Source organism: Diospyros lotus, chromosome 14 (assembly GCF_014633365.1).
Source record: "Diospyros lotus cultivar Yz01 chromosome 14, ASM1463336v1, whole genome shotgun sequence".
NCBI classification, from domain to species: domain Eukaryota; kingdom Viridiplantae; phylum Streptophyta; class Magnoliopsida; order Ericales; family Ebenaceae; genus Diospyros; species Diospyros lotus.
The window spans coordinates 7,523,570-7,550,340 of record NC_068351.1 but is presented as its reverse complement, the minus strand read 5'-3'; the positions used below and the strand labels follow the sequence as shown (position 1 = coordinate 7,550,340).

The window sequence follows — 26,771 nt, the reverse complement described above, 5'->3', positions numbered from 1 at the left end:
TAGATAAGCCAAAATAGTGTTGAAATAAAGCAATTCCATGACTAAGTTAGCTTTTGTTAGGTGTTGGGGATCCTCTTTGTTTAGATGCATTCCCACTAAGTACAAACTTCAATTCTAGAAAGTAGAATTGATGCATGGGAAGGGTGTATGTTATTAAGAGCATCATACATAATTCAAGAGGCTGGCTGGGCACGGCACCCAAAGCCTTTCGCCGTGTTTCTTATATTCCAGTGAAGTCTGCAAAGGTACTTGGATGAGTCAGTCGAGGGGGAGCTAGCTAGCTAGGTGCAGGAGAGATCGGGTTCAACTAAAAAGGGTCTGAAGGTGAGCAGCAGGCCGAGCACCTCGACCAAGTTTAAGAGGAAGAAAACCATCTGGTATCCTGCATTCATCCAGAAGGAGAACTTGTTTAGGTAACAAATAATTGGATTGGATCTTACCATTTTTCTCACTCTAGTTAATATGATTCACATGAGATCCACAACAGTTTTAGTTTCTTCCAACATACGTAATAACCACAACCCACCCTAAATTCTCCAAATTATAGAGAGCTCTGAAAATTTAGTGTAATACAAATTAATTATCCAATAGGCAATTAACAAACCCCCCACGATACAAAAAAGAAGTATATAAGCTAAGCTCTAGCTATAATCTAGAAAGAACATAGCATGAGCATAACATCTGACAGTTAAAAAAAGGAGAGATTGCTTGTGTTTTTAATTATTTTGGACACAGATACAGAGGGAGGCTGATCCAGTCGGCCGACTGGATCAGCTTTTGATCTTCAAGAGCAAGTCGGGGTGACTATACAGGTTGAACTTTGATCTAGAAGTTTCTAATTCACATCTATTTATGATAATTTGATGAGCCTGTTGAAGTGTTTCTAGAGTGATGGGTAGAGGTTTTACTTTTAACAGTTATTGATTTCTGTTAACAGTCTTTAAAATTACGATTGTTCAATAAACTCTTTTAGAATCATTTTAATTGTAAATTAATCATGTTTATTTTTCAGATACTGCTCACTCATTGTTATTAATGCAATAAAATTAATTTAATCTTTTAGATTTTTCCCTGTTCAATTAAGATATTGAACTATGAATGACTAGCGAATAAAATGTTAGCTAAAAAATTATCTGAAAATCAATTTCTTTAATTGGTTTATCTAAAAGATTCTTTAATTAAAAGAAAAATTCTGTGGAATTTTAGGCAGATTTGGATATTAATAATCTAGTTCATGATTTTTAATTTGTCTTTCTAATTTATTTACTCATTTTTTCCACTAAATATTTTAAAATTAATTTGTAACAAAAAAAATTCTCTAAACCATCATATGAAATATGAGATAAAATATTTTTTCTAACAATATTTGATGAAGCACGCACACAAAACAAACACATATATAAAGACTGTTCCTAGGCCTTTGTATTGTACCTGGGAAAAAGTAAGCATCCTGGCGCTTTTGTGCCCAAGAAAACCTGCAAAAAGGCAGACTCGTGAATGAAACAAGGGTGTGTTTGATTTCATTTAGTTGGAAAAGAAGATATTTTCTAACTTCTATGGAAAATAAAAACCACCACCCCCTTAGAATCAAATTTTCATAGAAAATAGGCCAAAATATGCTTTAAAGGGTTGTACCATAGATTTTAATTCCATGGAAAATATAGTGTGTCAAATAGTAAAAATGAAATTCAATTCCTCAAATGTGACATTTTTCATGAAATTTCCATGTTATCAAACACATCCTAATACTTTTTCTGACAAATCCTAAATGGACCCCAGTATTAATCACATACAAATTACTGCTCAAATGCATGAACTGACTTAACAACACTTATGTCACATGAAAAGCCATTAGTACATAAGTTTTAACCATTTTTATGGTCTGTTGGGAGATGAGAAGGGAAGCATCTTATCTGTACAAAAGCAAAGCCATCAAATCTGGGAGATATTTTTTCTTCAGCTATGTAGACAACAACATTATATGATTATTTTTTCATACAGCCGGAAGAAGAAGAAGAGGAAAAGAACAAAAAATTACCTACATATGCATGAGCAGAAGATTATGAGAACATTCCAAATGCTCACGTCAGATAATTCCATTGAGAATGACGGTTACTTAATTCTAATAGTTAGATTATACATAATGCAGTACATCCTCCATTTGAATGTTCACAAAGGAGAAAATGAGGAATGAAATGCCCAACTTCTGTGGTAAGAAAATTAAGCAACAAGAAGATGAAAGAAAACTATGATGATTGGTGCAATATGTTTCAAGTGTTGATAAGAATGTTACACAGCTAGGGATGTTGGATGTGGTCAGAAATGAAATTAAATTGCAACATAGGTTAAGTACACATTGGTTTGCAGACCCATCTGAATCTCTAGAACTATTGTGAGATAGATTGCAAGCAAAGAACAAATCAGCCTCATCTTAAATATTTTAAATAACTATAGTGTCTCTCATTCAAATATTAAATAGATCACAAATCATTAAAGCAATATATAACTGGACTGAGAAATTGTTACTTTAAGGGAAACTTACAGTGCACCTCCTGCGGCTGGACCAACTGCTTTAAACAGAGACATAGCAGACATAGCAATGCCATTTGCAGCTCCTCTTTGTTCTTGTGACTGAAGTTAAGTTTAAACAGTTACCCAAACAACAGAAGACATGCTTATGGACCAGAAGTACTGATTTGAAATAATTATGCAAGAAGACAAACTATAGAAGCAGAAACTTACCACAGCCCTATTTTGTAGAAGAAACAATCCCGTCGTAATAGATACCTGATGTTTAGAGTGCACGTTTAAGAGAAACAAAAATCTATACAAGAATTTTTTTTTCAAGATAAGCAGGAATAAGTTGAAATTTGAAATTGGCTCAATGGTTTGTTGAGACTATGGTGCCATCTCAAATCATGCTTCCTAGAGACAAGTATGTGAATGGCAATTATTTTCTACTTTTCCAAAAGAAATACTCCAAAATATTTGCATGGGTTTGAAATTAGGATTTTTCATGCATCTAACATTTCAGTTCCTACCTGTTTAGTGAAATCAGAGAAAAGCAGCACTTTCTATATATGTATCATAAGAAGGTCCAGCCAAATTCTTGGTTGGCACAAGAATGTCCACAAGAGCCAGTGTTCTAACACAAAGCACTTAGTAGTAACTGAAATCAGACATGCTAATGTAGACTGCATAATTATCCACTTCATCGAATGGAGGAAACTTAGGAGAAAGCAGGAGTGTCCCTAAAGCTGGAAAATATTTGTGTAAATTTTATAGTTTTTTTTCTTCATTAGATAAGGGAAATCTCAGAGAAGTTGGAACGTCTTGAATCTTCAGGTAGATAGTAATGAAAAAGTTCTACAAAACAAACTGTGACCATTTGAGCTCCCCACACGCCTTATGGTTCCTCAGCAGACAGAGGTTGTCATGGTTAAATCCATGTAGGATTGCCAGCACCTGGTGCCCCCTCCTACCCTTTTTTAGCACCCCACAAAAAAAGAGAGTTTCTTATAAATTTGACGTGGAAAGTTGCCTATTACTCAGATTTCATAAACGGTTGCATCTTCTTATCCTTTAGGGTTAGTGGCAACAAGAAAGAATATTTGAGTCTTGTTAGCTCTTACCAAGAATAAGTTCTTTAATACAGATGCACAACTAACAAACAACAGGCAGAAGAGGTCAGAAAACATCATGGTGACAAGAAAGAATTTTGAGGTTTGATTTAGCACTTACCGACAATACATTCTTTAATACAGATGCACAACTAACTACCAAGAAGAGGCAGGGTCCAGATAACATAGCTATCCATGAGTAACTGGACAGCAATGGTATGGTTGAAACCTTCATTTAGAGCCAGATATAAACAACATTAACACAAGCAGCAGAAGAAAATTGAAGTAGAAATGGATTGAATAGCAAAGGATCGGTAGTGGCATACTGCTCCAATACGGGACACCATTATTGGCCCAAAATTTCTCTCCACCAAGGGATACAAAAGTAGCTGGAAGAATAAGAGAGCAAAACCTAATAGTTTATACAGAGAGAGAGAGAGAGAGAAGGTGTCAGCCATCCAATGTCCTGAAGGAAATATTACATATAGATGCAAACTTTAGCAGAGTAACAAATATATGAATTTTCTGGTTGTTATTTTTTAAAATTCCAACTGATTCATGGTAAAAAAAATTCTTTGCAATTGAATTGATACTCTAGATTTCTAATATAAAAAAGTTACTTCTAGTGCCTGCTATAAAAACAACAACAACATATCCAGCTTTTATCCCACTATGTGGGGTCGGTTACATGAATTCTAGACTTCCATGTATTTATGTCTTTTGACATATCTTCATTTAGATCCATACACTTTATATCAAACTTTAATGTCTCTCTCAAAGTCTTCTTGGGCCTACCTCTACCTCTTTTTTTGACTAATTGTTCCATTTCATCAACTCTCCTCACAGGAGCGTCTCTTGGTCTCCTTCTCACATGACCAAACCATCTTAATCTAGTCTCTCTCATCTTCTCCTCGATTGGCACTACTCCTACTTTATTACGAATAACTTCATTTCTAATTTTATCCTTCCTTGTATGGCCGCATATCTATCTTAACATCCTCATCTCCGCTACACTCGTCTTTTGCTCATGCTGGTATTTGACTGCCCAACATTCTAGTGCCTGCTATCTTTAAAATTAAATTCAACGATGATTAACCATAATGCTTTAATTGATATGAAGTTCTCAAAGGCAGCAGTCCCTCATTTTAGAACTGTAACCTGAAGCACGCCAAAAGCAAACTATACCGTGATTTTTGTTAAAGAATATGCACCAGGGAACTGTTTTATAGTTCATACAAATTCCAGGTGGTTGTTTTGTTCTGTATTTTATGGATCTTATATAAATAATTCTCTTTGTTCCCATGGAATGCAGAAAATTAAAGAGAACTAGAGTTCTTCCATTATTCCATTCGTTTTGACTGTGGATAACAATTACTTAGTTGAAAATATCAGCATGTTGATGACTATGTCAAGGCTTTAATTTCTAATAAATTACATAAATTTTGTTTCGTTCAGTCAGAAAATGCACCAAGAGATGACATCCTCCACAATTTACTTTCCTTGAGCCAAGACACATCTTCTTGCCATTGTGTGTTGCAGAATAAATTGTCTCCCAGTATTAAACTAAGGTTTAACAATATCAAAGTAAATGCCTGGAAGAATATATATATATATATATATTAAAGGGACTTGTTTGCAAAGAATGTAGACATCTAACTGAATACCTGAGATGGCAAGGACTTCACCAACATCTGCAGTTGTATAGTTCAATCCCCCATGCTTCCTTGGACTGACGGCCCACAATGAGAATATCTAGAAAAATGGTTGCAAAAGATTACTAACACACAAACGGACAGCAGCATATGACCAATTAATAATGAGCTACCTTGCAGGTCGGAAACATTGGATATGAACAAGAATATGCATTACAATAAACCAAATATAAATTAAACATCATGAATTGATGCATTCACGCTCCTCATATGGTGGTGCTTATGCTGCAAATACCTTACCTTGAATGATAAACTTAAAGATGATTTCACAAATACATTGTTACATGTTAATTGGAAGTTGCACAGAAATACTGAATTTTGACTGGCCAAAGCAGATTGTCAACATTATATTGTTCGTACTTATATCTGACAAAAGACATGATTATGTGCATGCTGAAAGAGACTATTTAGTTGCAGTGCCTATATCTACAACATGTACTAACTAGCATTTAATCTAGTGCCTTGTAGTACATATGCACTATATCTAAAAAAGCATTCATGCATTCTTTCTCAAATAAGGGCCTTACAGAAGATAGGCTCATGATAGAGATGATTGACAAGCTACAATCCATATAGGTGACCACATGTAGTGGAATTAGGGCTGCTTCTTCAAATATGGTTTAATTATTGCCTAAGAAATTGAATGATGATAATAAAAGAATTTAAATGTTCTCTTAACTCTGGACATAAAAATGTACAGGTGCGCCCTTTGTGGACCCAATATCTTAGCTCTTCTAATATCATCTTAAAGTGGCTCTTGTTTCCATGAATTTTCTATTACAGTGAATAAGAATTTAAACCATCTTCTTGTTGTTGTCCTTGCATTCCTCCTCAAATATGGTTTAATTATTGCCTAAGAATTTGAATGACGATAATAAAAGAATTCGAATATTCTCTTAACACTGGGCAATAAAATGCATGGGCAGGCCCTTTGTGGACCCAATATTTTAGCTCTTCTAATATCATATTATAGTACCTTTTGATTCCATGATTTTTTTGTTATGGTATACAAGAGTTTAAACCATCCTGTTGTTGTAATTGTATTCTTCCTCAAATATGGTTTAATTATTGCCCAAGAATTTGAATGAGGACATTAAAAAAAAAAATTAAATATTCACTTTACACTGGACAATAAAAATTTATAGGCATGCCCTTTGTGGATCCAATCTGAGCTCTTCCAATATCATCTTATAGTAGCTTTTGTTTACATGATTTTTTTTTGCTATAGTGTATAAGAGTTTAAACCATCTTGAGCATAAGGATAAAAAAAAAAAAACAAAAAGAAAAGAAAAAACCAGTTTACATTTTCCGAAGAAAAGAAGTGGGATCTGTCAAAAGGTAATTCCAAAAATGAAAACTTAATATTTTTTTTTTAATCTTATCACTATAAAATTGAAAATACAATTCGTGAAGCCATGATTTCTATATTATCACTGTCAGGATTGGATCGTGCAAACACACACACAAATAATGAGAACATTGACACAAAATTGGTAACTTGGTTCAGCCTCAATGCCTACATCCACAATCCCACAACAATGGGATGATCCACTAAACTCAATGAAAATACATTTTTGCACAGATAAAACTGAAAAACCCTCATAGTCCTCTCTACTCCACATAACTGGTCTGTCACAATCTGGGGACCCTGTTTATCTGGCTGTGGGGCTCTCTCTATGTATAATATATGTGCATGTGTTAAGTGTATAACTCTATTAAGCCACACCAATTTATAGACAGTAGGCAACAATCCCAATGGGATCGACTTTCCTACCTCTATCCCCATCACTAGTAAACACAGGATTACTAAGAGAGAAATTCTTAATCATATTATGCTCACCAGAAGAGATTGCACCAATCTCTATCTGGTTGCAATTTGAGGAGCAATCTAACAATTACCATATAATATAAGATGCCTTTCATTTTCAATAAACCATCATATCAATTGGCATCTAGCTACCATGGATTTAATACTTTAAACATCAATAACATATCAATTCTCTATTTGAAAGATGCAAGCTAGAGAATTTCACGTGAACAATGTCAACTGTGATAATGCAACTGGATGATATTGACCACTAAATTTCAGTGTGCATACGTTATTTTTATATGTCAAAGAGGAACTGTTGACATCAATTGGAGCCTTCATTGGCTCAACCATGATGCTCATGATAACACAAGGAAAGATGCACCCACACCTCCATATGCTTGGAATACACTATTAAAGTGAACTACAAAATGTTATTTTTGCAGTGTTTGTCTGTGAACATTTCAGAAAAGATGAAAGCAACAAAAATTATATTTCTTCCCCAAGAATTTATGCATAAACCACATATTTAGTGTGAGGCATGTGATACTAGTTGGCCATAATCCCACGTATCATGGTTTCAACTTTCAGCATTTTATAATTGTTTCATTAACATCAAACTGCATACAAGAAGCTAGAATTGGAAAACCAATGGCAAATAACTTATGTCATAAAAGCTTGGCATCAAAAAGTTCCATCAACTAGGAAAATATTCTAAAAGTGGTCATTAAATTGCACTAAATTGTCTGCAATGTATAAGTTATATCTAGGAAATATGTCCACTCCAAAACAGTTGAGCACAAATAAATTAATCACCCTAGCAGGAGAATATAGCAACAATGACCACTGAGAAATAAAAAGACAAGTTAATGAGTTGAGAAGATGAATAAAGTCGAATTATTCAATCAACCAAAAGCTTAGACATGAAATACCTCTGTGTAGGCCATATCATGAAGCTGGAAAACACAGTATACAATGATAGATGACATCAAGGGCCAATTTTTAAGAAGGCTTTTAAATGAAGTTGAAATATTTCCTCCAGAAATTTTCATGCCTTCCAGAGCATTGGACTCATCTGTTGTGGCGGCTTCTAATGCATTGCATGAATCACCCTTGCCATTATGGTTATGTAGTGTTTCCTACAACGATGCAAAAAAATAAATAAATAAATAAGACCATAAATTCTTTGAGCTCTTAATATTACAGACAAGAAGAAATTAGAAATAATCAGAAGTATTATGTTTAACACATTCCCCTGAACCCAAAATAGTTCAAGTATTGAAGAGCTTCCAGGCAGAGTAGTCTGGTACATTGCACCAAGACCAACAAACAAGTATTTGTTAAGATCAACTTTGACATGATAAAGCTAGACAGTCTTCCAGACTAGGGGAGGGATGAAGTTCAAGCTCATTAAGATATTCTTGTCTCTCCTTACACTAAAGCTGAAAATCGCATATACCTCCACAAACCAAGCCAGTTCATGTAGCTGGCACTTTCCATCCATAAGATTATATTCCTTTGAAAGCCAACAAGCCTTGTAGCAGCTGGGATGGCATTTTGGTGCAGTAAACCAGGTCACTACTAACAAGTTGTTTCTTTGTAATGAATGCATCACCTCAAGGACTCCAAATCTTCCCTTGGTATATTTATTAGGTAAATTACTCCACCCCTAGAGGTAGACCCATTTTGAAGGAAACTGCTCAAAGTTCAAAGTGTCGCTATGGTATCAGTTGAAGTGAAGAACTAGCATAACCAATCTGAATTGACACTATAAATCGCAAGAAAGGTTTTACTTGCAGCTGATGTAACTAAAAAGACGAGTGGCTCAGTTATTACCAAGAATGTGCTTGTAATTGCTTGCCCTTGACATTGACTAAGTGCTTTTGCGCCTAGCCTATGTTATATGATTTCTGATGGCATGTGTATGCAGTCTTCATATGTAAAATTATTTAGGAGTATTTCTGACGATTGCATATGTTTGCAAATACATGAAAAGCATCGCATATCATAAGCATGAAACTCATGGCATGTGTGTGTGATGCGTTGCATGTAGATTTTCACTGAGCTAAGGAGCTCACCACATATTTTAAAACATGTGTCTCAAGAGGTAGCCAGCTAGAGTTTGAAGACAGGATTTTGAAGGAAACCTCTAAAGTGAAGTTTAAAATGGAATTGGCTTTAGAATATGTTTGGAACTTTTGTAAAGTTTGTGAGGGGTTGTAGCCACCTAGCTGTGTGTAGTTTCAAAAGCAAGTTAATTTCATTGTAAACAAATGGATGAATTTTGACACTTTGTATGTAGCTACAAATTTGGGATAATTTGTGCATTCAATGTATATGATGTAAATGCAACTTGAATGAACTTTGTCAAATCTGTTACAGGTCATAAGAAATGAAAACTTGAGTTGTATTATGCAAGGAAATTGCCTTATAATGTGATCAGCTTCATGTTTTGATGAAATGCTAAAGGTAAGTTAGAAAAGCCTTGTGATTTTTGCATGATGTATCTGTAAGTCTTGATAATTGTAGAAAACCGTGTACAGGAAATATAGATAGTTAGGCAGTTAGGAAAAATATAGAGGCAATTTCTTTCATACAAAATATACAGCTAGGCAATTTTTTTCTGTGTAACTGCTCCATATGAACAGTTACCATTTATAATATAAATATGTGTACAATCCGAATATTAGGTAAGGAGTTTAAAGTCCAAAACTTCTTCACGGTATCAGAGCAATGAGATAGTGAGTTCAAAGAGAGAGAGAGAGAGAAAAAAAAAACACTGCCATTATCGGCCACTACCCCATCTCCTTCATCTTCGTCCGCCATCACCATAGCCACAGCTGCAACCGTCACCGTCACCCTTAACTGCAATCACAACCATCACCATCGAAGCGATAATTGACCACAATCATGAAGCTATGTTGAAGAAAGTGAAAGGTCGCAAAATGAAGATCGACAAGGAAGACAAAATGGTTTGTAGCACAAAACCCAAACAACCATCATTGTCGTCTGAGAAGATGAAAGGGCGAAGCACAGAGGCGCACTCCGATATCGAATATGGTAGATGTAGGCAGTTGGTTGCAGGTGGAGAGTTGCATCGGTCGTCTTCACAAAGAAGACGGATGGTTGCTCACACCAGAAGAGGCGGAGAGGACTACCAAGAAGTCTCACATCAAGGCATCTACATTTGTCAGCATCACCGAATACCCTAAGAAGGTGATTCGCAAGGACTCAACCAAGAAGACCGCCAAGAAGTCTTGCATCAAGGCATTCATCAAACTCGTCAATTACAACCACATGACTACTTGCTACACTCTCGACATCGATCTCAAGGAAATTGTCACGATCGACGCTCCCCAATCCCGCAAAAAAGAAGAGACAGATCAAATTAAAGCCTAATCAGCTTTTGGGAGATCTCAAGACTCTAATCTAACCAATGCCCTCGACGTTTCCAATGTCCCTTTGACCCATCCTCAACGTGGAACTCTACCTTCATACAAGAAGCTTCGCTATTTCCATCAAGGGGATCTCTCAATCATACAATATAGAGAAGGAGAATCAATAAAATTGGGGAAGAAGAGATGACGACACTTCTTTCATCCAAGCATTTGCCTTCGAATTGCTCTTCTTCATCATCATCATCGGTTTTTTTGACTTCTTCTCCTTAGTCCAATAATTATGGGCATCATCAAATAGCATTTTCTTCTATTTTTTAGAAGCGATTCACACACAGCAAGGCCTTTCTATAATCAAACAGAAAATCGTGGTGGAAGGTTGCCTACATGCAAGATGGGGCAGTCGTAGCCCTAGCTGCTGCAATTGAAAGTGAAATTCCTTTAGAAAAATTGAAAGAGCGGTTCTTGTCAGTCGTATCTCCAGAGAAATTGAAGGATGATGCTGGTGTAATACTAATAAAATAAATCTACTATTAGTGAAGACATAGGAAGTCAAAGTAAATTTCATCCTCCATAAGATGGCACAAGGGACCTAGGATGCCACAAAGGAGATGAATTCCAACACTGAAGACACAGCAAGTCGAAGTAAATTTCATCCTCCACAAGATGATGCAAGAAATATAGGATGCCGGAGACGTATTCGAACATTGAGGACACAATAGAGGCGTTGTCAAGGAGACCTTTCAGTTACCCAATATCTCAGTCTTCTAACTAGATATTGGCAGCAACTCAACATGTTCAAAGTGACCTAAATAGACACACACTTAATAAAGAGAAAAACTAAAGGTGGAAAAGGATCTACCAAAGACTTAATTTGAAGATGTGAAGATCCAAGTTGGGCTTCCTTAATATTTACAGCGCAGCTTGAGGGGGTGTGTAGAAAACCGTGTACAAGAAATATAGACAGTTAGGCAATTAGGCAAAATATAAAGGCAATTTCATTCATACAAAATATATAGTTAGGAAAACTTTTTATGTGTGTAATTGTCTCCATATAAGCATCTACCATTTGTAATATAAATATGTGTCCAATCCGAATAATAGGTAAGGAGTTTAAAGTCCAAAACTTCTTCAATAATGAATAAACTCCCACGAAAGAATGAAGTATTGCATAATTTTGGTAGCCTCATGTAGCTTAACCAAGTGTAAGATTGCATCTCAAGAGATCTAGTAAAAATAGTAATGACTAAGGTGATAAATTAGCCAAAAAGAAGATGTTGAGTCATGGTTCTATGCAGCAAAATGGGAAACTTAGTTATCCTAACTTACAGATTTGCCATTGACTTGGTTGGGAAAGAAAATCATGCACGTTGAGATAGGTCATGAGAATGCAAAAACATTATAGCTAGCATAAGATTTTCCCTTGCAGCTTCTCGCAGAAAGGTCGCAGGACTATGGGGCGCCACATAAAACAAATCAAATCTTAATCCCACTAGGTTGAGTTGGCTACATAAATTTCAACTCACCAATCATTTCTATCTATGGCCGTATACTCTATAAGCCCCTCATAACTCATATCACACCTAAGAATCTTCCACCAAGTTTTTCTTGGTTTTCCCTTGCCTCTTTTGCTGAAGACTTGTTGCACTGCATCCACTCAACTCAACTCATCTCATAGGAGTCTCTATTGGCCTTCTTCTCACATGACCAAACTATCTTAATTGTATCTCACACATCTTATCTTTCTTTTTTTTTTTTTTTTAAGTACACACCTTATCTTCAATAGGAGCCATTTTGAGCTTATTATGAATAACCTCATTTCTAATCTAATCTTTTCTTGTATGACTATACATCTATCATGGCATCCTTATCTCCATTATGCTCATATTTTGCATATGTTGTTGCTTTGCTACCCAACATTTTGTGACATACACAACAAAGCTAGTCATAGTTGTCTTAAAAAAAGTTCGCCTTTTGCTTTAATAGAATCTTATCATAACTTAGAACAACAAACGAACTTTTCCATTTTAACCATTATGGCTTAATTCTATGGGTAACATCCTCATTATTTTCTCCATCTTTTTGGATTATTGATCCAAGATATCTAAACTGACCCTTTCTTGGGATAACTTACTTTTCAAGTTTCATTATAACATAGTCCACACTCAAACTTGTACTAAATTTATATTTCATATATTCAGTTTTAATCTGCTCGACTTAAAACCTCTAGATTCTCAAGTGTTACTCCATATCTCAAGCTTAGTATTTGTTAAGAGTAATTGATCATCCAATCTCACTTCTTAGGATAGTATTACACAACTCGTATACAATTGATCAATGAAGAAAACTAATCCCTAAGTTTGGCAATTGCCTAAATATGTTCTACTGTAATTAGGAAACACATACAACCTAGAATGTAGTTGGTAAGATGCGGTCGAGATAGGATCCCTAGGAAAGGAATATGGACTTATGGAAACATAGATCTTGGGCATATGAATCTCTGAATTGAATCCCAGTATCTTCTAACACTCCTCCTCAAGATTGTGAGTGAATGTCTTGCATTCCAATCTTGCTCAATAATCTTTGGCACATAGAGTTGGGAAGTCCTTTTGTAAGGATATTAGCAAGTTGATCACCAATAGGCACAAATGGGGTGCAAATCAAGCCACTATCTAGTTTCTCCTTTATGAAATGTCTATCCACTTCAACATGCTTTGTTCGGTCACGCTATACTGGATTATGAACAATATTAATAGCTGATTTATAATCACAGTAGAGTCTCATAGGTGCTCTCCACTTGAGTTTTAGATCTTCCAAGAGTATCTTGATCCAAAGTAATTCACATACTCTCAAAGCTATTGATCTAAACTCTACTTCAGCACTCGACCAGGCCACAACACTTTGTTTCTTACTTCTCCAAGTCACAAGATCACCTCTTAAAAATGTGTAATACCCCGATGTTGACCTCCTATCAATAACTGACCCTGTATAATTAGTATTAGTATAGGTCTCAAGAGACAACTCTCCCCCTTTCTTAAACAATATGCCTTTACCTAGTGTCCCCTTTAAATAATGTAGAATCCTATACACTGCTTTTAGATGAGTTTCCTTAAGATTATGCATGAACTGACTAGCCACATTCACTGCATAAGCAATGTTCATTCGTGTATGTGAGAGGTAAATAAGCCTTCCCACTAGCCTCTAATATGAACCTTTATCCAATGCACCATCTTCTAGGACGTCTTCTAGTCGGTGATTGGGTTCTATGGGTGTATCAACAACCTTACTACCCAACTTACCAATTTCGGTCAACAAGCCAAGTATGTATTTATGTTGGAATATGAAGATTCCCTACTTAGAGTGAGCAACCCTCAATACCCAAAAAATATTTCAACCTGCCCAGTTCTTTAATCTCAAATTCCTTGACCAAGCAACTTCTTAAAATTTTCATTCCTTCCATATCATTGTTAGTTACTATAATATCATCCACATATACAAGCAATGCAATTACTCCCCCTGTGGCCAAGTGATGAACAAAGAAAGTGTGATCACCTTGATTTTGCTTGTATCCCATACCAAGCATGACTTTGGTGAACCATCCAAACCATGCTCTTGGTGATTATTTAAGTCCATATAGAGCCTTTTTCAACCTGCATACTACATCTTCCCCTATCTTTGAATGCGGTATTTCCATTTGGATTTCTCCTCTAAGTCGCCATATAGGAATGCATTTTTTACATCAAATTGTTATAATTTCCAGCCTAGGTTCGCAACCAAAGACAATAGCACTCTTACAGTGTTCATTTTAGTCACTGGAGCAAATGTCTCAAGATAATCTACCCCATATGTTTGTGTATATCCCTTAGCAACTAACCTTACTTTGTGCCTTTCTAATGACGCATCAAATCTATACTTCACTATGAACACCCATTTGCATCCTACCGGGTTCTTACCCTTTAATAATTTCACCAACTCCCAAGTTTGATTTTTTTTCCAGTGTTGTCATCTCTACCTCCATGGCACTCCTCCAATTCTCATTGTCTATTGCTTTGGAAAAGGTCTTAGGTATGGGTATTGTGTTTAGGCTGGTGAGAAAAACTCTGTGCCTAGGAGACAAGTTTTTATAGGACATGAACAAGTGTAGAGGGTGTTTAGTACAAGTTCTCGTTCCCTTTCTAAAGGTAATAGGAAGATCAAGGTCATTGGGATCAGGATTATCAAGGTCATTTGTATCCGGGTCAGTTAAAGGTTCAGTGACTTGGTCAGTTCTAGTAGTAGGGAAAACAATACCAGTACCCGGTTCAGATGATGTAGCCTGCATAGGGGCTAGAGCTTTTCTTCTTGAATACACCTGTAGTGGACAAGATGAAGTTGGTGGTTGCTCCCCCTGAATCATGCCCTGTGAGTCCTTAGAGACCAAAGGAGAAGAAGGAAAGTCAAGAAGAAATAGATCCATGTCCTCGTCTTCAAAGGAGGAAGTCTCCCCCTGAAGTTAGGACGATCAAAATAGGAATGATCTTCCACAAATATGACATCAGCTGAGACAAGAAACTTCTTAGTAGGTGGATGATAACACTTATATCCCTTTTGAGTGGAAGAATACCCAACAAAGATGCATTGAGGGCACAGGGATCAATTTTTCCCCTATGCGGGGTGTGTATATGGACAAAAGATAGGCAACCAAAAACTTTGGGGTTAAGACCATTGGAGGTATTGAACCCGGGAAAGAATTTGGTGAGGAGTTGGATTGGACTATGAGATTCAAAACTCCTTGAGGGTAGCTAGTTGGTAAGATGAGTGGTTGTCAAAACTGCTTCTCCCCAATATTGTTTCGGGACATTGTTTTGAAATAGGAGAGCTATTGTAATAGCTAGAAGGTGACCATTCTTTCTCTCGGCCACCACATTTTGCTGAGGAGTATGGACACAAGAAGATTAATGAATTATGCCCTTTTCATGAAAGAAGAAAGACAAAGACTGATTGAAATAGTTTTTGGCATTATTAGAACGAAATCTTTTTATTTCAACACCAAACTGAGTTTTGACCATGTTGTAGAAGATAGGAAAAATGGTGCACACCTCAGATTTCGCTTTCAAAAGGTATAACCAAACCACATGAGTGCAATCATCAACAAAGGAGACAAGCCATCGAGCTCCATAAATATTAGGAACAATTGAGGGGACTGTGGACTAAGGTAAATGGAAGAGAATTTCTTTTATTAGTAAATAGGGAATGAAACCCTCTTGTGTTTTGCTAGTTCACTCACATCACAATGGAAATCCTCAACATCTAATCATTTGAACAATGAAGGAAACATTAATTTAAGAACTCTAAAAGAGAGATAACCAAGACGAAAGCGATAAAGCCACAAGTTATCTTTATAGGACTTGAAGGACTCAACTAGGAATGATAAAGGGGAAACTCTCCCTTTATTAACCTGTCCACTATGATCTTCAAGATAGTAAAGCCCATCTCTCTCTCTCTAGCACGCCCAATCATCCTCTCGTGCCCTGTTCCTGAAATTTATAGAAATATGAATGAAAAATAACATTAGAATTGGAATATGTGGTAAGTTTTTGGATTGACATGAGGTTGGTGAAAAGCTTAGGAACATGGAGAACATTTTTAAGGGTGAGGTGACTATTTATAAGGACATCTCCTTGGCCGGCCACAATTGTTAATGATCCATATGCCACGATTATTTTCCTTGTGCTAGGAAATGGTGTATAGGATATAAATCTGTGGGAGGAACAGGTCATATGATATGTGGCTCCAGAGTCAAGGATCTGAGAATTTGGGAGAGTTATATGTGAAGCATGAAAGACATGAGAAGAGGAAGATATACCTGTAAAGGCCAGGGTCCAAGTACCAGTCCCTAGTTTCTTTTCCAATGACCCCAATAGGCTTCTTAGTTTTTCAATCTCTTCCCAGTTGAGCTTCACTAAATCTACCTGTTATTGAACTTTTTCTTCAATAGCCTGATGGCTACTGGCCACATAAACTTGCCCCTATCCTCTTAGTTATCCATTCTTAGGAGGCTTGCCATGGAGCTTCCAACACTTCTCTATGGTATGACAAGGCTTCTTGCAATAGTTGCACCATAAGGAGTCCTTATTGTTCATTTTTGATGAATCAGATGCCTTCTTATCCTCTCTAGGTTGCTTGTCCAAGCCCGAACTCTTCACAGTTACAAGTGCTGAACTATCTGTAGAAGAAGCCTCGAGCATCACTCCCCTTCGTCTTTCCTTTGTACGCACAATTGCAATCGTCTCATTTAGAAAGGAAGATCTTCCTTTCCAAGGACTTGAACTGCATTAAACTCTAGATTTAGGCCAACAAGAAAATCATAGATTCTTTCTTTTTCAAAAAATTGTTTTTGTATAGCTACATCATCATTGCATTTCATCTAAATGAATTGATAGTGGTCCAACTCTTGCCACAAAGTTTGTAAGAGATTGGTGTATTTGGTGATTAACAGAGACCCTTGCTTGGTAGCTGCCACCTTTGTCTTAATCTCATAAATCTGAGCAGCATCATGGACTTTGGAGTAAATGAGTTTAACTGCATCCCAAATCTCCTTGGCAGTGCTTTGGAACATAACCGTGTCATTGATCTTCGGCAACATGGAGTTCCATAGCCAAGACATGACCAACAAATCTTTCTTGTCCCAGGCTGCATACGTAGGATCACCCTTCTTAGGCCCGATTCCAAGTAGGTGACTCAACTTCCCTTTACTTTTCAGAAATGTCTGGATTAACTGAGACCACGTCAAATAGTTCATTCCATTCAGTCTATATGCTGCCTAAATGTTCGGCAACTCCCCACCTGAGGTTGTGCCATTGCTTCTAGCAAAAGGTATCTCTATTTTATTTAGTTGTGTCTATCATGGTTCTAGGTTTTAGGGAGCTACTAAAATGGATCGGATGTCAATATCAGCTTCAACCAAAAGAAAGACTAAAGCCAATGCCCGATTCCAAGAATATGAACCTAGGGCTCTGATACCATGTCAAGAGTAACCGATCATCCAATCTCACTTCTTAAGATAGTATTACACTACTTATATACAATTGATCAATGAAGAAAACTAATCCCTAAGTTAGGCAATTTCCTAAATATGTTCTACTATAATTTGGAAACACATACAACCTAGTATATAGCTGGTAAGAGGGGGTCAAGATAGGATCTCCTAGAAAAGGAATATGGACATATGGAAATATAGATCTCGGGCATATGAATCTCTGAATAATCTAAATTGAATCCCGGTATCTTCTAACAATATTCACACCTTATTTTGTCTTGTCCACCAAGACAACGTCATCTGCCAATAGCATATACCAAGGTACCTCTTCCTAGATAGGTTTAGTGAGTTCATCCATTACTCATTTCTAAGACAAATTAAAAATTAGAATTCAATTTTATTTTTGCAAAATGCCAATAGTTAAAAATTCATGAGAGGTGTTTCTCAAGAACTATTAATAATCCATTAATTCAATGTCATTACAAATCTTGCAATCACTTTTTATTTTAGAATCAGCATTTGCATCATATAGTAACATCCATGACATAACCACAGCTATATGCAACTAGCTTAATTGTGATGACATTTAATACAACTAATACAAACTGTCTGCAACTTGGTTCTTATTTTTAGGAAATGATCACAAGCAACCAAAGTTAAGGCAAAGACTACATATTAGTGAAAACTTACAAGTTTGAATGTAGCATTCTGGAAGAGCAGATAAAATGAACATAAAAAATAAATAAATTTGATTTAGGAACATACCGGAAGCCAACAACAGATGATGGATACAACCAATGCAAAGAGAGAAATTGAGAGGCAGGGTAACAGGTATGGAAACCTAGAACAAATAATCTGTCTTAAAAACTCCAGCACAACTAAAAGAAGAAGGAAATTTAAGAGGAAAACATTGAGAAAACGCCAAACACTCACCTTCCAAAAATAGACTCCTTTGAGAATAGATTGGGATATTTTTCTGCAGGCTGCAATATGAATTTCCATTCAAAATAACGGGTTAAATATGGGAGTATATGACATTAAAGTCAGTTAACAAGATCAAAAGCAAAAGAGTAGAAGAACTAAAATCAAGGTTGTCAAAGGATTGGTTCTCTGAGTTGGATTTGATTTAAACAAAACAGCACAAAAGTGGAGAGGATTTCCTCCTTACACAGGACCATTAAAGGAGGTGCAAGAAATTGAACACACTAACAGATATGAATATCTTGCTCCACGTCTTTTTGAAGAATGATCAACAACCCAACCTGTCATAAGAGGTTGACTTTTCAGAGTGGTGAAGGCCTTCTTGATGTGCCAAGTCTCTCGATCTAAGTACGCCAACAATGGACAGTTAAGACTCCTATTCCTGGTCTCTTTATGTGTGCTTCTCTGAGGGAAGTTTTGGTGTGTGTGGAATAAAATAACCACACAAAAAAAAAAAAACATGCAGGGTTATAAGGTTTCCAGACACCAGACATAGTTCTGCTAATGGAATAAGCGAGACAATAGACAATATAGGTTTTGAATGGAAAATAGGAGAAAGAGCACAAGAATCATATACTCTAGCTATTCCATTGCCTGATCCACAAGCTGTCAAATCATCCTTCAAAATTTGTTATACTACGTGGAGTCTTTGACAGGCTGACCAAGGCCTTGTCCAACTAGACATAACACCTGAGAGTTTAAATCCCTAGAGTTCGATAATTGTTTTTTGGGACCAATAAATGTATCCAAATCCAATCTGTAGGATCTTAGTAGAGAGCAGACACATGGTCATCAATTTTGTTGTAGACTGATTGGTTGTATTCACCCAGTATGGCCATCAGAATGTTCAAGAGTCAAAACTTGACAACACAAGTATAATGCAGCCTTATCGGCTACCAATCCCAACCCCCTCCGACCAAAAAATAAACAGATAATATATCATTTCTTTTCAACCTAAAATTTAATTCTTTTTCTAAGAATACCCACCTTGTGGAAACAGCCGTGCAGAGATAACTTTTTATATTTGAACCTTATGTGATTGCTACTTCCTTAATTGTTTACTGTCACAAATATCTTGAGCTATGACAAAACAATCCAGGTATTCTAATACAAATTACACTGTACATATGCATTGTGGTTTGGTTGGTTAGGAAAATCATGCAAGGCCAGAGAGCCTTCACAGATGGAATGTCAGATCCCTGTAACTAGTCCTCTTTAAATGTCTTTAAAAGTTTCAGATTCATTTTCAAGACATCTCTTTGTTCTTAGGAACAAGTAGTTTAAAGAAAGAGCAGGCACCTGTGCAAGAAAACCTCCAAGAGCTGGACCAATTACCAACCCCATGCCCCATGATGTGCTTACCTGATATTAGAAAGATATTCAACAATAATTATACAGGATACCTTTTGCATCCACAAGAATATCATAAAACTTTCTTACAATTGACATTCCCAAAGCTTGGTATTCCTTGCGACAAACTTCTGAAGCATATGCCTGGTCACAATTCAAGTATGAAAATTTAAGGGAAATGCAACCATAAGTCAGTTAATAATCAAGACATATAAAATACACAAGCCCGCTATAATTAGGGAAAAACCATTGGCCAGGACCACAGAACAAGTTTCTTCAGTGCAATAAGTACCATATAGAATTTAACCAGCTCTTGATACAAATGATGATTTTTATTGCATAGCTTCATCCAATCAAGTAGCACTGAGAAGTCTAAAGTCTTGGCCAAATGAGCAAATTATTGTCCCTTGTGAGTTTGCCCCGAAGGTAACACACTAGAGCTAACAGTAAGGAGGATCTTATCTGTGCATTGGGTCATAAAAATTACCAAGAACCCATGAGTCATCTAGATTACCTGTTTCAACTTCAATCTTCCATGAATATGAAGATGAACACAACACTATGAAATACCACAGTCTGCAAATTCATGCACAGGCTAATTGACATCAAGAACTGACCCTCAAATCCTGGGAGTCAAGTGAGTATAATCATAAGGCTCATGGTTTTCCCGTGTCTCTTTGTAGCTCTTTAACTTGTAGGAGACCACATAAGCATATCAGAGAAGTCATGGAAGGCAATATGACGGCAGATCTGCTTAAAGTTTGTTAAACTGACTCCTATATGTATCAGGAAACTTAGAGGTTCACTGAATTGGCCCTTGATCTTTCATTGAGGTACCATGCTATAAGACCATCTTGGGACAATCTACATCAATTTGCTCAGCGGTATTGAGTGGTGGTTAAACTAGCTATTAGGACATATTTCCCTAAAGCTCACTCTTGCCTACTTGAGCTAGCTACTTGCTTTTCTCAAATCTAACTTTTGTGCTCAAGCTACAATCATCTACAGCAATTTGCACCTCTAATACTACAGATACTTGTATGTGGACTTACAAGACTAGCAAACAAGTTTAAGAGACCATAATATAGAATTCACAACTTGGTGTGTTTGATAAACAATTTTCATACCAAAAAAAATCACCATCAAGGAAATCATTGCTGTCTGAGAATGCAACAAACACAGTACCACCAGATAATTGGCATTAAGTATGATAATGACAAACTAATTGATTTACAAAGGACAACATCGAAAGTGGCTTTCGGATGTAAGCCCGCAAAAGTAAGTGACAGGGATCTAACCTTGGCCTAGGGTTTTTAGTGGAAATTGGAAGAAATCAAGGATGGGAGAATAGAAAGGGAGAGTGAATTCAGAAGAACAGAGAGAATAAGATAGGAAGAACAAAGAAAGAGAGTAAGAATAGGGAGAAATCAGACAGAAATTTGAGAGAGAGATAACTTGAATTCTGATATCATTCAATAATCATTCCATCCTCTAAGATTTAGCCTATTTATAGGCTCTCTAACTTTCAGTTAGTTGTAAACTGAAAGGTACAATATGGACAGCAGCACTAGAGTACAACAAGAAAGAAAGACATGTAATATACAATTACTATTATATCCTTGGGGTCGTGACAGTAAGATCTTAACTGCCATAAAAAAAATCATTAGACTGAATGGAATGCACTATCCTGCAAGTAGTTAGTTCTAGAATTAATTTATAGCAGCATTGGAAGTGCTTTAAAGGTCAAAATCCTAACCATGTTGCATAGGTTTCTTAACCATCCAATAACAGAAGGACAAGAGTTTGGGAGTAACAAAGAAGGTTTTGCAGGCTGTTAAGGGTGTTCTCTGGGTGCTGAGAGAATTTTCACTATGTAGATTTGGGTTCTAGAATGTGTGGTGCATGTATAATCAGACAGGGTATAGAGTACACTCTGTCAAAATGGAAGGTTAAGGGTCAAACAAAGACTACTCAGATATGGTTTTCAGCTTTTAAAATCCTATAGAATGCAGCATTCGCAAAGAAGAAACATATGAAGAAAAACAATTTCAGGCATCAGATTAAGCATTGACTATCATGCAATCCCACAATTTCAGAAGTTCCATAAAATATTCGGTATGATATTTTCTACAATGGTGGGATATAAGAGTTGCATTAGAGTGAAGAGATCCCCACAAAACAGAAAGACCAGGACCCCAAAATTTGACATCAAGAATTATAAACCAATTAAATTTTTTATAACATGTCTGTGTGTATATTTATATGGTTACTTGGCCACATGATTTGACATGAACTGTGACCTATGGAGAGGCCATAAAGCTCAAGTTCAGAAATTTATGAAATGACTAAAACACCCTTGTCCAAAGAGATATTGATAAACAACCACCATCAAACATTAACGCACTAGGCGAGGTTGGTTACATGGATTAGAGTTCATTAGTTATCTACATCCATGACCATATCTTCTATAAGTACATTACATACTATGTCATGTCAAAGAATTTCCCATCCAGTTTTCGGTACTCATCAACCTCTTAACTTCTTCCATTCCCATCAACTCTCTATTTAGACACATCTATTGGTTTTCATCCCACATATTCAAACAATCTTAAATGTGCCATGCACATCTTATCCTTAATAAGCAACATTCCATCCTTATCATGAATAATCTCATTTTAATTCTATCTTTTCTTCTATAGCTACACATCCGTCATAACATCCTCAACTTAGTTATTCTTGTATCTTATATATGTCGGCACTTAGTTGCCCAACATTTCATGCCATACAACAGAGTTAGTCCAGATTATAACTTCTTTTTTTTAATGTTCAATGATTTCACAATCTCATAAAATGCTAGGAGCACTTCTCCACTCTAACCCTCCTGCCTTAATTATGGGAGTAGTATCCTTAAAATCATTTTTGTGTTCTTGAACAATTAGTTCGAGATATCAGAACTGACCTTTCGTAACCTGATCTTCTATTCATACCACAATATTATCCAAATTTCTAATTTTAGTAAACTTGCACTCCATATATTTGATTTCCAACCGGAGCTTAGTATTCACACCTTTTTGTCTCACAAATATTGATAATCATAAATAAAACTTACCAGATGCATAACTAACCCAAATAACCATAAAGTCAATCTCTGTCACAACAAAAAATCTGATGTCACCAGGTCCTAATTGGCTTCTCCATTTACCAAATTTTGACATTGGAATTTTTACTTGCACTTACTATTCTTATGGTCTACATTGTGAAGAGGCCATCAATTGGAACTGACTTCTTTACTTAGACAGTGTTGCCAACCATTTTAAGGGACCTATAAGGTTGCATAAAGCACTGCACACACATGCTCCTTACTTGCTTTATGCATTCACCTTGTGGAACACCTTCCCTTCAGAAGATAACATTGTATATCTACACAATAAACACAAGCACAAATAGTAATAATTGTGACATAAAATATTATATACCTTCATAGGTCCAAGTATTCCACATAAACTTCCAAGAAGAAACCTTGTAGAAATTGCCATCCAAAAGTTTGTACTAAGGCCAAAGAGAGTATTGAATATAACCCTGTAATGGTCATCGGATGAAAAGATGGAAAAGCAGACAAAAGATAAGTATCAATTGAATCTAGCTAAAAAAAATCAAGGAAATTTTGATTATTATGCAATTCAGATATAGATGTTCAGAAATACTAACACTACAATAATGCCGAACATTATGACAGGCTTTCGACCACATCGATCAGCCACCATTCCCCATAGAACAGAAGTTAAAGCTCTTCCAAACATAAATGATGATCCTTCAAAAAATAAAGGTAAAAAACAGGGATAACGATCTCAGCAAGATAGAAGATGCAAAATAAATGTATGCAGAAAATATGCTCACCAACGTAACCAGCATAGTAACCAATATCTTCCTCCCTTTTTGCAATATGCAAGTCCCTTATCTGTAGGATGTTATAAAGAAACACTCCACATCACTATAAGGTCAGGACTATAGATGACCAAAAACATGCATTATCAAAAGATGGGAGTACAAAGGCTTCTCAAGATCCATAGTGCAATGCACACTTGAGTTAGTAAAAGCTAAAAGAACAAAACAAATGAAATTTAATTATAAGTGGCTCTTGGGTGCTAATACATTTTGATTAAAAATATTGTTTCCATTGAACTCCCTGTGAACCAAAACATCATAAAAGATAAGCTTCTTTTCACAAGACACTAGTGTAGTTGCGGTAGTCAACGTGCAATGGATGCGTTTTCCTGTATTCTCCTTTTATCATGTGCAACACACTTAAGTCTTAAGAGCATATTCAATGGTTCTTGACTGTAGATTTTCATGTTAACAACAGAAATTTAAGTCAACAACAAAACAGAGTGGACATTAGGAGTGTGATTTAGACCTTTTTTATAGAAGACCCAGGGTTAATAAATTGATATCATTGTGTCTTATTAGATTCCCAGAACAAAAAAAAAAAAAAAAATTGATAACATTCAGATCAAGCATGTAAATTAGTTTAGAAGATCGGTCAGTCAGAGTTCCTAAAAAGGAAGTAGGCAGTGTGGGTTTTCAAATAGCAAAGTGAGAAACTCACTGTTGCAAAGGAAACAGAAATTGAATTATTAATCTACTTAAAACAGTAATATACAGTAAAACTACAACAAAACGATCAGTACTGCAAAAGTTAGATGTCAAGGAGAAGATGAAGGACCTGCTTTTGCCCACTATATTTCAAATTGTTTGTAAGAGTCCATCAAATGCTGAGGCATATGAGCTTACATAGTAACATAGAAGTGCATCAAGTGCTGAGGCTCATAAGCTTAAATAGTAACATAGTGCGTCAGGTGGTGAGACATACGAGCTTATGTAGAGTTAGGATTTACTATTTAAGACAGGACCATCCTGATTCACTTGAAATGCTTTCATGAAATATCACAAGTGAAATTCCTCAACTAATAAACCATTCAACTGAATTTGTCATTGTAGCTCCAGGTCACAAAGTCTTAATTTTTCTTATTTTGCAGGATTCTATAGATAATCATTGGAAAGAATATAGTCAGGTAAAGTTATACACGTGATGGAATCAATCCAATATCATTTCCACTGTTATTGACAATTTCTTTTTTTTTTTTATGGATACGAGTACATTTCAATCTCAATTACATGAATCACATGAATATACTCATTAAAGCACTCATATTACAACTCATAAATAACAAATACAAATATAAGCCAGCAATAAGTTGGAAGGAAAAATTCTAAGAAAATCCTGCATATTGCAGGACCTGAACCTGTAACCTCTTAAGTTTCCAGGGCCTCTGCCTTGCCACTGGGCCAAGGCTTCATTATAGAAATAATGAAACAAAAATCACATATCAAATTTTGTGATGTATTCTGTTCCAGAAATGTTCCTTTCATGTGTGGATAAAAAGTTATAGCCCTATTCCTAAAAGACTGACCCCAGAGTAGCAAGTTCAAGTTATAAGAAAGGCTATAGAAGAAGCCAACAGACTGGACGGATATGTTCATCCAAACCTTGCCAATCCTACATCTTTAAGAGTCTTTAAAAAATCTTTTATACAAAAAACTTCAGACAAATAATCCTTTCCTTTTCTCTATTTAATCTGGTCACACAATCTACTTCCATCCAGTACCAAAGCCTTTGCACTGAAAATTTTAAATGATGACTCAAGCAGCACTCAATTTCAGCAGATAATGACAAAAACATTGAAAGAATTGGAGGTTCTGATGGGTAGTGAAACACAAAGGACACAATAAATCTCTGAAATACTAGCAATTCAGAAGGTGATGCAGCCAGTTTGAATATTTACAAACTATTCACATTCATGAAGTAATTAGAGAAGTGAGCATTGCTTATTTAGGTGACCATCAATCTCAATACAACCAATTCTGCATTTGCAGCAGCGGTCCTTTTCCCAAAAAAATTCAAACATTTTGCAAAAGCTTTTCCATGGCCGTAATGACACGAACAAAAGAAAGTGAATAATTAGATGGGAATGGTAGGGAAAAGTCTACGATGTTTATATTTTGTAGCACAAATTGCTTATCAGGAATAAATGAAAATGAGATCCAAAAGAGTAGAATACATACCATGAAATATAAGAAAGGGAAAAGGGATGATATTGGCAAAGCTGTACAATTTACACCACAAGAAACAAAAATAAAAAACATTAGGGTGAAGTTTGTGGAAAACAAACAAAAGGCTGGGAGAACATGAAACAGTCTTTCATATCAACGAAGCATAGCCAAGCATCATACGGTGAGGAACATAACAAGAAAACGGAACAAGCTAAAATAGTTCAACTAAAATATATCCTTGAGTAATAACAGAAACCGCTTAACCATACTTAAACTTTACATCATATAATAGCCTCATTAGCCATGTTACAAGTAGTTGAACATGGGTATGAACCCATCAGCCTTGAAATATGTTTTGAGGAGATTCATACACATGTAGAGAGAAGGAAAGGGGGAGAGAACTTGCCTGCACAAAGGGTAACAATCCATAGGAAGAAGAAATGCTTGAATGGCGGATATGGGCTGGAGTCCTTGAGCTGATCAATCTTACAACCTGGGCATTCCTCCTGGTTAGAAACTTGCCTCCTGTTCTTTAGCAACAAAGTTTCTCTGTGCTCTTCCATTCCCACTGTGAGTTGAGTAAAAAAAGGCCACGGCCCTCCGGGCATCTTATACCCACCATGTCAACTTTTACTGTAGTGTCAATCCATCCCAACGCAAACTTTACGTTGAGTATTCAACAAGACTGGGGGTCCTGTACGGTCGGAGGAAACAAAAATTATGCCAAATCCAGTTGAAAGTAAAACTTTGTGGCCAGGTTATAATTCAAAATTACGA

The 26,771-nt window shown here is 36.1% G+C and overlaps 1 protein-coding gene across 2 annotated transcripts; it reads right to left on the bottom strand.

Annotated features, from left to right (window-relative positions):
- Positions 1-16: 16 nt before the first annotated feature.
- LOC127790881 (protein ZINC INDUCED FACILITATOR-LIKE 1-like) lies at positions 17-26,670 on the bottom strand. 2 transcript variants are annotated; one of them, XM_052320609.1, is made up of 17 exons: positions 26,401-26,670; positions 26,007-26,047; positions 23,781-23,841; positions 23,592-23,694; positions 23,360-23,462; positions 19,974-20,027; positions 19,833-19,895; positions 18,486-18,535; positions 18,318-18,393; positions 8,072-8,278; positions 5,285-5,372; positions 3,947-4,032; positions 3,742-3,849; positions 2,743-2,787; positions 2,543-2,631; positions 1,432-1,475; positions 17-382 (listed from the first exon to the last, which is right to left on the bottom strand). In XM_052320609.1, the coding sequence occupies exons 1-17, from the start codon at positions 26,600-26,602 to the stop codon at positions 282-284; spliced, it is 1,521 nt and encodes a 506-aa protein (XP_052176569.1). In that variant the 5' UTR covers positions 26,603-26,670; the 3' UTR covers positions 17-281. The 2 variants fall into 2 exon arrangements, with proteins under 2 accessions (XP_052176569.1, XP_052176570.1); XM_052320610.1 differs by lacking the exon at positions 26,007-26,047.
- Between the last annotated feature and the right edge of the window lie 101 nt (positions 26,671-26,771).

What these genes read in the sequence shown, in the direction of transcription:
- LOC127790881 (XM_052320609.1), bottom strand. Translation starts at nt 26,602, where the DNA reads ATGCCCGGAGGGCCGTGGCCTTTTTTTACTCAACTCACAGTGGGAATG. An exon ending in TCCCTTTCTTATATTTCATG is followed by an intron (nt 23,842 to 26,006) that starts GTATGTATTCTA and finishes AACATCCTACAG; the next exon opens with ATAAGGGACTTGCATATTGC. An exon ending in GAATACTTGGACCTATGAAG is followed by an intron (nt 20,028 to 23,359) that starts GTATATAATATT and finishes AATTGTGACCAG; the next exon opens with GCATATGCTTCAGAAGTTTG.